Source organism: Delphinapterus leucas, chromosome 6 (assembly GCF_059928025.1).
Source record: "Delphinapterus leucas isolate spDelLeu-1000000601 "Yukka" chromosome 6, BTC_Dleu_Yukka2, whole genome shotgun sequence".
NCBI lineage: Eukaryota > Metazoa > Chordata > Mammalia > Artiodactyla > Monodontidae > Delphinapterus > Delphinapterus leucas.
In genome coordinates this window covers 56,753,400-56,765,758 of record NC_143134.1, presented here as the reverse complement: position 1 = coordinate 56,765,758, position 12,359 = coordinate 56,753,400, and the positions used below count along the sequence as shown (strand labels likewise).

At 42.0% G+C, this 12,359-nt stretch overlaps 1 protein-coding gene across 4 annotated transcripts in view; it reads right to left on the bottom strand.

Moving 5' to 3' along the window:
- RPS6 (ribosomal protein S6) overlaps positions 1-2,224 on the bottom strand; it is a 66,221-nt gene extending 63,997 nt beyond the window's left edge. For 3 of the 4 annotated variants that reach the window (XM_089913192.1, XM_089913193.1, XM_022573800.2), the window contains exons 1-4: positions 1,862-1,936; positions 1,465-1,596; positions 745-955; positions 411-557 (exon numbers count right to left, since the gene is read on the bottom strand). In XM_089913192.1, the coding sequence (XP_089769318.1) occupies positions 411-557; positions 745-955; positions 1,465-1,596; positions 1,862-1,921 (550 nt within the window). In that variant the 5' untranslated portion in view covers positions 1,922-1,936. Of the gene's footprint in view, positions 1-410; positions 558-744; positions 956-1,464; positions 1,597-1,861; positions 1,937-2,120 lie in introns of those variants that run through there. The other variant, XM_022573799.3, reaches the window with a different exon arrangement.
- Between the last annotated feature and the right edge of the window lie 10,135 nt (positions 2,225-12,359).

The following is a 12,359-nucleotide window of genomic DNA, read 5'->3' as shown; positions in this document are numbered from 1 at the left end:
AAACAAAAAAATTAAAACCACTGATATAGAAAGAAAGCAAGTTGTGGCGGGGGGGGGGGGGGGGGTGTGTGGTGTGAGAGCACGTTCAATAACCCCAGAGTTTTCTGTCATTCTTTCAATTCCTAACCCCAAAGCAACGAACTTAAAATGTCTCATAAGTTATCTCTGAACGAACTTATCAGTGACCCAAAGGCAAATTTCCAAGAAAAATTCTATCACTCTAGAGGGCACTGGATATAATAAGGATTCATACCAACTGCACGTCTTGACCCTCTCTCTCCCCCACTATCTTCCTGAAAACTCAGATTCTAGGTAACTAGTAGGCAGATTTTTATCTTCTAACATGCACACAAAACGCTACGACGAATCAATGAAATTAAGCAAGCCCTAAACTGCATAATCCCCCATACCTTCTTTGTTTAGGGGCTTTCTCACAACATACTGGCGGACATCATCTTCTTTAGAGAGATTGAAAAGTTTGCGGATTCTGCTAGCTCTTTTGGGCCCCAGGCGACGAGGCACAGTAGTATCAGTGAGTCCAGGAATATCCTTCTCCCCTGAAAGAGAAAAATGAACAGACGTTTTAATTCAACAACCTCCTTACAAACAAGAACCTTAAATTGTTCAGGCATTGCTAAAACAAGTCCACTGGTCAAAACTGTGGATACTGCAAATTAATCAATCAATCGACAATCAGCTTTAAATCAGTGTGGACAAAAATTAACTCAAGAATAAAAATCTCACCTTTTTTTACAATGACCAAATTGAGAACGCTCAGATTGGCATCCACAATGCAGCCCCGTACAGATTTGCGCTTTCTTTCTCCAGTCCTCCTTGGTCTGTAACAGGAATGCCCCTTACTCAGTAGCAGGCGGACTCGGCCATGGGTCAAGACACCCTGCTTCATGGGGAAACCCTGTTTGTCGTTCCCACCACTGATTCGGACCACATAACCCTGGAAGAGAACACAATGACTCATTATAGAACAAAAGATTGTGGCCTCCAACAAGTACACTTCATTAAGACCAATCTGAAACTTAACAGCTTTCTCTGGTCACTAAATTTTGTCTATACTTCCAATTTCCCTTAGCAAAGTCCTTTCAATCAAGCTACTTCTAGCCGATGCTTTACCAGAGTTAACAGCTCTTGGGGGAGAAAGACTATGTTAAGGAACAAAGCATCAATGAACCACAAAAAAATAAAAAACCACCCTTCTTGGCACTTTTCAAAAAAAAAATGGAGACCATTAGCTTGCATAGCAAGAACTATGTATTTTTTCACGAACATAACCCTGCCAGGTGATAGCTCCACGTTATAAAGTGACATCTGGAAGTAACTAAACCCAAGGTCAGAAGACAGAACCCGAGTTTGAACCCCATAACATTTACCAATTACCAACAGCGTTTACCATCTCTCTTAAATATTCTAACAATTCAATTCGGCAGTCCGGCAGGCCACTTTTACCTTCCATTCTTCACCCAGAGCGTCAGCAGCAACTTCTGTGGCCATACGCTTCTCATAAAAGGTTCGAAGTTTTCGTTCATCGTCCACTTCAATGAGTTTCTGGCAGCCAGTGGCCGGGAAAGAGATGTTCAGCTAAAAATTAAACGGGGGGGAAAGAACTTCATGAAAATCGCAGAACCACTACAAAGGTTATTCCACTGCAAAAAGCCTTTCCTGTCACCCACACACAACTAACAGAAAATTTGATACTACTCGCTAAAGCATGTGTGTACGTAAGACCGCGCAAGACACACCGCCCTAAAAAAGTAGGACACATCTTTCAAGCCTCGCGGAATGACGCCGGGGCGAAGGGCGCTGCGCAGCCGTTCACCCTCTCGGAGCAAGAAGCCCGACCTACTTGCCGCCAACCGGGCAGCAGGGCCGCCTCTATCCCAGCTGGGGGGCAGGACGCCACCATGGCGCTCCCCGCCCGGCGCAGCTCCAGCTGCAATCGCTCGCCATCCGCTCTCCCAAGGAGCTCCGGCCCCAAAAGAGCGATCCTTCTCCTGTCTCAGGCCCTTCTCCATCCAGAGCCAGGATTCTGGAGCGCAGCGCCGTATTCTGGGGCTAGATCCACGTTACTCAAACCTAGCGCAACACCAGCCACCAATTCGCACCTTCATTCTGAAGCTGCCGACCGCCTCCGAGGCGCCACGAAAAAGAGACCCAACTTCCGCTTAGCCCAGGTCACATAGGCTCTTCCAGTTCTCGCGAGACGGTCAGACGCCTGGGGTAGCGGAAATGAGCGTGAGTACGCGGCACTTCCGGTGGTGGGGCTAATCCGCGGTGGGCGGTGTTAGTGAGGTAGCCCAGGTCTAGTTCCGAAGATTAGTCTGTCCACTCCTTGTTCTTTCCGCCGTCGTTCTGGGTCAGAGAGCATCCCCGGTCGGTCCCGGCCACTGCTTCTGATGACACCAAAGAGGGAGAGCGGGATCGGAGTTCGGCTCTCCTGGGCTGTCTTGTACCTCAGCCTCCGTCCGAAGATTTCCACTTTAGGAGCGTGCCCTGCCCTGGTTCTGGCTGTTCAGAACAAGACGCCTTGAAAGCTGTGCTTTGTTTTTTCCTTAAATACTCGATCATCCGCTTGTCCTCTAACCGCTGCAGTCATCGTTCTACCACAGAATGATACACTCAGCCACCCTGTCACCCAAGCCAAAAACCATAATTACTCCAAGTCCTGGTACCTCCTAAATAGTCTCCCTGCTTTCTGTCTTGCCCCTGCGATCTTTTTAAAACGCAAAAGTCTATCACTCCCTTTCTGGAAATGCACCATTTATTTCCCACTATAGTTAAATACTTTCCAAACTTCTTAACCTGGCTTTATAAACTTTCCACAGTCCAAAGCTCACCTATCGCCATTCGTTAATGCCATGCCAGTCTTTTCAGATTGCATGTCCTTCCTAAGAGAAGCCTTTCCTGAACACACAACGAGAAATTGTATTCCTCTCCTCTAGTGTAGCACTATTTCCCTTTATAGTACTGTTTACTCATGATACATAAATGGTTTGCTTATGGTCTGCCTCCCCTACTACATGATAAATTAGGCCAGGGCTCATGTCTTAACTTCACTGTGGAATACTCAGGACGCAGCAAAGTGTATGGTACTTAATAAGTAAGGCTCAGTAAATATCTGTTATATGATCATAACCCCAGCTCTGCTATGTGTTAGTCTATCAGTGTAGTAGTATGGAGCCAGCCAGCAGAGGGAGAAGGAATGAGTGTATTACAGTAAATCTTGAATCAGCAATGATTCAACTCTTATTAGAATAGAAAGATGCAGGAAAGATACAGTGTATCTGATAGTCCTCCAGAACATTCCTGGGAGAATGAGAATGAGAACCCAGGTGATCTAACTTTGAAGCCCACAGTACCCTGAATCAGTACCCTGAAGGAAGAAACATTTATTATCTATTACATATTTACTCCATATTTTTTCTTCAAGAAAAAAACTCCTGCTTAAAATAAACAAAAATAATTTTTACTTTCCAAGATTATTACATCCCATCTTCCATTTCAGTATCACAAAGTTTTGAGTTTAGGCCTACTTCACATTCAAAGCTGAAATATTCTGCTAAATCCTGTTCGATCATCTGATGTTAGTGTAAAAAGTTTGGTGAAATGATGCATTTAAATCCTGTGTATGTAATTTTTGTTAAGGTGAAATTGACACAACATAAAATTATTCATTTTTACGTGAACAATGCAGTGGCATTTAGCACATTCGCAATGTTGTGCAATCACCACCTCTATCTAGTGCCAGGATATTTTCATCACCCCAAAAGGAAACCTTGCATCCATTAAGCAATTGCTCCCCATTCCGCCCCCCTTCCACCAGCTACTGGCAGCCACAATCTGTGTACTGTCTCCATGGATTTACTTACTCTATATATTTCATATAAATGGAATTATACACTATGTGACCTTTGTGTCTGCCTTGTAATATTTTTGACGTTCATCCACGTTGTAGCATGTATCAGTGTTTTATTCCTTTTTACGATTGAATGCTATCACACTGTATGTGTAAATCACAATTTGTTTATCCGTTCATCCACTGATGGACATTTGGGCTGTTTCCAACTTTTGACTATTGTGAATAGTGCTGGTATGTTTGAGTACCTATTTTTAGTCCTTTGGGGTATATAGGAGCAGGATTGCTGGGTCACATGGTAATTCTGTGTTTCCCTGGGGAACTGCCAAACGATGTTCAGAGCAGCTGAACCATTTTACATTCCCCCCAGAAATGTATGCACTTGTTATTTTGTTATTTTCTCTCTTTTTAAATTATATTCATCCTAGGGGGTGTGAAGTGGTACCTCAATGTGGTCTTGATTTGCATTTCGCTAATGACTGATGATGTTGAGCATCTTTTCATGTGTTGGGCCATTTATATATTTTCTTTGGAGATATGTCTACTTAAGTCCTTTGCCCGTTTTTTGTTTTTTATTTTAGCTCTATTTTTATTGAAGTAGTGGTAGTGAGTTAACATGAGGCAAAGAGTAAAATCCAGGAAAATTCCTCAGGCTTTTTTTTTTCTTTTCTAATGCATTTTTTCAAAGACATAAAATTTACCATCTTAACCATTTTTAAGTATACAGTTCAGTAGTGTTAAGTATATTCACATTGTTGTGAAACATCTCCAGAGCTATTTCATCTTGCAAAATGGGAACTCTATACTCATTAAAGAACTCTTTTTCGCCCTCTCCCATCCCTGGTAACCACCATTTTTCTTTCTGTTTCTATGAATTTGACTACTTTAGATATTTCATACAATTGGAATCACGCAGTACATGCCTTGTTGTGACTGGCTCATTTCACTTAACCATGTCCTCAAGCTTCATCCATGTTGTAGCATGTGACAAGATTTCCATCCTTTTTAAGATTGAATAATATTCCATTGTATTTACATACCACATTTTATTTATCCATTCATCTGTTGATGAACATTTGGATTGCTTCCACCTCTTAGCTATTATGAATACTGCTGGTATTCACATAGGCATGCATATATCTCTTCAAGACCCTGCTTTCAGTTCTTTTGGATATATACCCAGAAGTGAGATTGCTGGATCATATGGTAGTTCTATTTTTAATTTTTTGAGGAACCTTCATACTGTTTTCCATAGAAGTTGCACCATTTCATAATCCCACCAACAGTGCACAAAGGCTCTTTTCCTGTATTTGAATTGGCTTGTTTTGTTATTGAATTGTAAGAGTTCTTTATATATTCTGAATGCTATACCCTTATTAGATATATAATGTCCAAATAGTTTCTCCCATTATGTACATATCTTTCCACTTTTCTTGAGAATGTCCACTGATGTATAATAGTTTTGAACTTTGATGAAGTCCAATTTATCTAATTTTTCTTTTGTTGATCATGCTTTCATTGTCATATCTGAGACAAATCCATTGCCAAATCCAAAATCCCTATATTTTTGTCCAATAATTTTATGGTTTGAGTTCTTGTATTTAGGTCATTGATCCATTTTGAGTTATTTTGTTAATATGGTGTAAGGTTGGCAGTACAACTCCATTCTTTTGCATGTAGACATCCAGTTGTCCCACCACCATTTGTTGAAGAGGCTATCCTTTCCCTCATTTAATGATCTTGGCACCCTTGTTGAAAATCAACTGGCAATAGATGTATGAGTTTACTTCTGGCCTCTCAAATCTATTCCATTGATTTATGTATCTATCCTTATGCCAATACCACACTGTTTTGATTTGTAGTAAGTTTCAAAATCAGGAGGTGGGGTCCTTGACTTTTTCAAGATTGTTTTTGTTCTTTGGGAATCCCTTGTAATTCCACATGAATCTTATGCTCGTTTATGCAAAATATGCTCTTGGAATTTTGATAGGGATTGCATTTAATCCATAGATCAATTTGGGGAGTATTGCCATTTTTACAAAATTAAACTCATTAAACTCTTTCAACTCATGAACATGATATGTCTTTCCATTTACTTAGGTTTTCTTTAACTTATTTCAGCACTGTTTTGCAGTTTTCAGTATGCAAGTCTTTTACCTCCTTGATTAATTTTATTCCTAGGTATTTTGTTGTCTTGGATAATATATAATACATATATATAAATATATATATATACACACATTTATTTATTATATGTATATGCACACATATAATATTTTTTTCTGAGCCATTTGAAATTAAATTACAAACACCACGGTATTTCTCTTCTGAATACTTAAGGATGTATCTCCTAAGAATAAGGATATTCTGCCACATAGCCTCAATACCATTATCACATGTAAAACTTATTATTTAGGCAATACATTCTACTACACAGCCCATAAAATTTTACCAATTGTCACAAATCTCTCCTTTAGTGTTCCCTCAAGCCTATTAGTGCCAGGGCCTGGCCCCACGCACCAGCATATGCGTACCAGCCCCTGGACCTCCTGGGCCATGTAGCTAGCCACACTGTGACCCACCAGTGGACCAGCAGCCACTGCATGAGGTAGGGTCTAGTAGCCAATCAGGCTGTTGGCCAGCCCCACCTACCAGCATGCTCAAACAAAGGAACAAGACAAAACTCCAGAAGAACTAAACAAAGTAGAGGTAAGCAATCTACTTGATAAACAGTTCAAGGTGATGACCATAAAGGTTCTCAGTGAACTTGGGAGAAGACTGGATGAACACAGTGAGAAGTTTAACAGAGTAAAAATACATAAAGAAGAACCAAGCAGAGCTGAAGAATACAATAACGGAAATAAAAAATACATTAGAAAGAATCAATCAATTCATACTACCCAAGGCAATCTACAGATTCAATGCAATCCCTATCAAAATAGCAAAGTCAGGGAATTCCCTGGCAGTCCAGTGGTTAGGACTCAGCACTTTCACTGCCAGGGCCCGGGTTCAAGCTCTGGTTGGGGAACTAAGATCTTGCAAGCTGCACAGTGTGGCCAAATTAAAAACAAACAAACAAACAAAAAGCCGCACCAAAGTCATTTTTCACAGAACTAAAACAAATAATTCTAAAATTTGTGTGGAAACATAAAAGACTCTGAATAGTCAAAACAATCATGAGAAAGAAGAACAAAGCTGGAGGCATCATGCTGGCACAAAAACAGGCATATACATCAATGGAACAGAATAGAGAGCCCAGAAATAAACCCACACGTTAACCTATGACAAAGGAGGCAAGAATATAAAATGAGAAAAAGACAGCCTCTTCATAAATGGTGTTGGGAAAATGGGACAGCTACATGCAAAAGAAACTGGACTACTTTCTCACACCATATAAAAAAACAAACTCAAAATGAATTAAAGACTTAAATGGAAGACCTAAAACCATACATTTCATAAGACTCTTAGGAAAAAAACATAGGCAGTATACTCTTTGATATTGATCTTAGCAATACTTTTTTTTGGGGGATGTGTCTCCTCAGACAAGGGAAACAAAAGTAAAAATAAATACTGCACCAAACTAAAAAGCTTTTACACAGTGAAGGAAACTATCAACAAAATGAAAAGTCTGCCTACTGAATGAGAGATGATATTTACAAATGATATATCCCATAATGGGTTAATATCCAAAATATACAAAGAGCTCATTTAACTCAACATCAAAAAAAAAAAAAGATTAAAAATGGGCAGAGGACATGAATAGACATTCTTCCAAAGAAGATATATTGATGGCCAACAGGCGTATGAAAAGATGCTCAACATCACTAATCACCAAGGAAATGCAAATCCCAACCATGATGAGATATCATCTCACACCTTTCAGGTGGCTATTATCAAAAAGACAACACATAACAAGTGTTAGTGAACATGTGGAGGGAAAGGGAACTCTCATGCACTGTTGGTGGGAATGTAAATTGGTGCAGCCCCTATGGAAAACAGTATGGAAGTTCCTCAAAAAATTAAAAATAAACTACCATATGATCCAGCAATTCCTCTTCTGGGTATTTTTCTAAAGAAAACAAAAACACTAATTTGAAAAGATATACGCACCCCTATGTTCACTGCAGCATTATTTACAATAGCCAGGAAATGGAAGCAACCCAAGTGTCCATTGATACATGAATGGATAAAGAAGATGTGGTATATATGCAACATAATATTAGCCACAAAAAGAATGAAACCTTGCCATTTGCGACAACTTGGATGGACTTACAGGGTATTATGCTAAGTGAAATGAGTCAGACAGAGAAAGAGAAATACCATATGATTTCATTCTTACGTGGAATCTAAAAAACAAAACAAACGAACAAATGCAACAAAACAGAAACAGACTCATAGATACAGAGAATAAACTAGTGGTTGCCAGAAGGGAGGTGGGTAAGAGGCATGAATGAAATAGGTGAGGGAGATTGAGGTATAAACTTCCAATTATAAAATAAATAAGTAACAGGGATGTAATGTATAGGAAATGGAATATAGTCAATAATATTGTAATAACTTTGTATGGTAACAGCTGGTAACTAGACTTATCATGATGATCATTTTGTATTGTATAAAAATATCGAATTATTATGTAGTACACCTGAAACTAATATATTTTAAGTCAATTACACATCAATAAAAAATTTACAACATTCACATAGATATCAAAAGTTTACAAAAGGGGGCTTCCCTGGTGGCGCAGTGGTTGAGAGTCCGCCTGCTGATGCAGGGGACGTGGGTTCCTGCCCCGGTCCGGGAAGACCCCACATGCCGCGGAGCGGCTGGGCCCGTGAGCCATGGCCGCTGAGCCTGAGCGTCCGGAGCCTGTGCTCCTAAACGGGAGAGGCCACAACAGTGAGAGGCCCACATACCGCTTAAAAAAAGAAAAAAAAAAGTTTATAAAAGGGGACTTCCCTGGTGGCGCAGTAGTTGAGAGTCCGCCTGCAGATGCAGGGGACGTGGGTTCGTGCCCCGGTCCGGGAAGACCCCACATGCCGCGGAGCGGCTGGGCCCGTGAGCCATGGCCGCTGAGCCTGAGCGTCCGGAGCCTGTGCTCCGCAATGGGAGAGGCCACAACAGTGAGAGGCCCACGTACCACAAAAAAAAAAAAGTTTATAAAAGGAATATTCAAAGTATTAACATCAGCAAGATGGCTGAATAATACTTTCTTGCTCACACCCCTCCTACCAACAACAATAATTCAGCATCCATCAGGGAAAAAAGTGCCTTTGTGGCAGCTTTGGGACCCAGGTAGATTGTGAAATCTTGGTGCAGTCCAAGACCAGAAGAGATATTTTGGGAAGGGAGGCCTGAACCCAGGGTGCTGATTTCACCCGTCACAGACCCGAAACAGCTCCGCATCTGAGGACTCAGCTACCACCCCATTTGGCTTTGGTTCTGTCACCAGCACCATATGCTATGGGACCCAGAAGAAGTCATGCCCACCCACGCATCGGACAGTAGGCATACAGACCTCAGTCTTGGTTATGGATCTTGAAGTGGCCGGTGAACTGGCTCTAGCCACTCTCGGCTGTGATCTGAGAGCCCTTGCAAGTAAGCCTGTCAAACTCGGTCAAAGTGTAGATTTCGAAATAACTTTGAACTGGGCTCCAGTCCATCTTAGCCACAGTCAGCGAACAGTCCTGCTGACAGAAGGACCGAGCAGCAGACGCTCTATGCCCCAGAGATCATGAAATGGCCCTATACTTTGTTCCAGCCCCCGTGGCCACGGCCGTGGAGCAGATCAGCCCACCCAGGGCCCTGACGGGAGACCTACCAATCCATGCCTCCCGAGCCAGGTCTGCAGACCTCAGTGAAACCTGAAATAGCCCTGGGCCTCGGTTTCAGCCCTTCTCAGCCACAATCCAGAGCCAGTCCCGCCCACCCAGGGATTCATCCAATTACCAGGTCCACCCAGGGTTTCATCCAATTACCAGGTGGGAACTACCTCCAAGCACCTGGTGATAGGCTGCTGTCTGAGGACCCAGCTGCAGAATCTGAAGCAGACCCTTCTCCCAGCACCACCATATTGAACAAGGTACTGGAGGCAGTCCCTTACCACCGGTGACCAGACAGGATCCACGCCTGCCCCAGCCCCTAGTAACACACCCGCCAGCCAGAGACCCCTCTGGAGACCCAGCAACATCACATAACTGGCTCTAACCCAGCAAGACTGCAATTCTGAAAGTAATCTCATCATCCCTGGGAACTGACAGGACCTTGAAGAGATATCTGCACCCACACGCTCATTGCAGCATTATTTACAATAGGCAAGAAAGGGAAACAGCCTAAGTGTCCATTGACAGATGAATGGATAAAGAAAATGTATCTATTGGGAATTCCCTGCCAGTCCAGTAGTTAGGACTTGGCGCTTTCACTGCTGAGAGCGTGGGTTCAATTCTTGGTCAGGGAATTAAGATCCTGCAAGCCGTGCGGCACGGCCAAAGGGGGAAAAAAAGAAAAGGCAAGAAAATGTATCTATCTATAATGGAATATTATTCATCCATAAAAAGAAGGAATTTCTGCCATTTACAACAACAGGGATGGATCCTGAAGGCATTATGCTAAGTGAAATAAATCAGACAGAGAAAGACAATTACTATATGACCTCACTTATACGTGAACTCTAAAAAAGAAAAAAAGGAGACAGAGAGAGAGCTGAACTCACAGAAATAGGATGAGAATGGTGATTGTCTGGGGCTGAGGGGTGGGAGAAAATGGTGTTAACACTGAGTGTTAATCGTCTATGGGATATACAAGTAGAGATATCCAACAGGCTGTTAGGTATACAGGTTTGGAGGCTGAGTGTTTGACTCAGTGAAAAAGGTGGTTTTGAGAGGGGGCCCATATTCATTTGCTAGGGCTGCCATAACAAAATCCCACAAACTGGGTGGCTAAACAGCAGAAATTTATTTTCTCACAATTCTGGATGGAGCTAGAAGACTGAGACCAAGGTGTCAGCAGGATTGGTTTCTTCTGAGGCCTCTCCTTGGCTTATAGATGGCCACCTTTTCTCTGTGTCTTCACATGGCCTTTCCTCTGTGTGTGTCTGGGTCCTAATCTCCTCTTCTCCTAAGGACGCCAGTCATATTGAATTAGGGTCCTTCCTAATAACCTCATTTTAACTGAATTACCTCTTTAAAGACCCAATCTTCAAAATACAGTTATATTCTGAAATACTGGGGGTTAGGACTTCTACATAAGACTTTGTGAGGGACACCATCCAACTCCTAACAGAGCCCAAAGGTAGTCTCTCAACCATGAGGAGCCTGACTAAACAGAATAGAATTTGTATTCAATAACACTCAGTTAAAGTAATCCTGGAAGCAATCAGTAAAGGTAAAATTTCCCCTAAGTCACTGAGCAAGTGAGTTTTGCAAGCGGGTTTGGGGAAGGAGATACTTTCCAAAGGGAGATATAAACACAGGAAGGAAGAGAAGTAGTAGAGGGAGGAAATGAGCTTGTGCCTTTCAGGAAGCTGTCTCATATTTGGCTCCAGTCAAGAAAACAGGAAAAAAAGATCATTTAGACAGAAAATAACTAAATTTCAAGGGCAATTTCTACTCATAGGAAGAGACTAATTTTAAAACATGCCATGCTGTGTTTGAGAAAGGAAGTTAAATCAAAGAAATGAAGCTAGGAAAACTCCTTGCCAATATTTCTGTAACTATACCCAGGAGCAAGAATTACAATGGATTTCTCACCCCTCGGGTCAGGGACTAAGGGCTGTTTTTGCAGTGCTGTGGAAAACAAGCTCTAGCATATGTTTATTAAATATTTGGTGGTGGGCAGGAAGGAAAGGGGATGACAGGAAAAATACAAGAATAAATCTTGTTTTTTTATCAGATCAATTCACTCTATGGGGCAATCTTCTTTTTGTCCCATGCATTTTCATTCTTTTTTAAAAATATTTATTTTATTTATTTTGGCTGTGTGGGGTCTTCGTTTTAGCATGGAGGATCTATTAGTTGCGACATGCAGACTCTTAGTTGTGGCATGCACGTGGGACCTAGTTCCCCGACCAGGGATAGAACCCGGGCCCCCATGCGTTGGGAGCATGGAGTCTTACCCACTGGACCACCAGGGAAGTCCCTGTCCCATGTATTTTCATTCTTTAATAGCTATGTGACCTTGGACAACTTATTCACTCTCTCGGTTCCTTAGTTTGCCCATCTGTAAAATGGTGGTAATACCTTCCTCACAGAGTTCTTGTCAGGGATAAATGAACTGATACGTGAAAAAAGTTAAACCTTTCTGGGTGCACAGTAGACTCTCAATGAGTGTTAGTTGTCTTCATCATCCCTGACACCACATCATCGCCTGTCATTACCCATGTCCCTCTAACTTCACTCGTGTCACTCTCACTCCCAGGAATGCCTTCCCTTCCCCTCTCCCAAGTTGTGCTTTGGGTAGGCTTTCCGTGAGGGCTCCAACCCAGACTGACCTT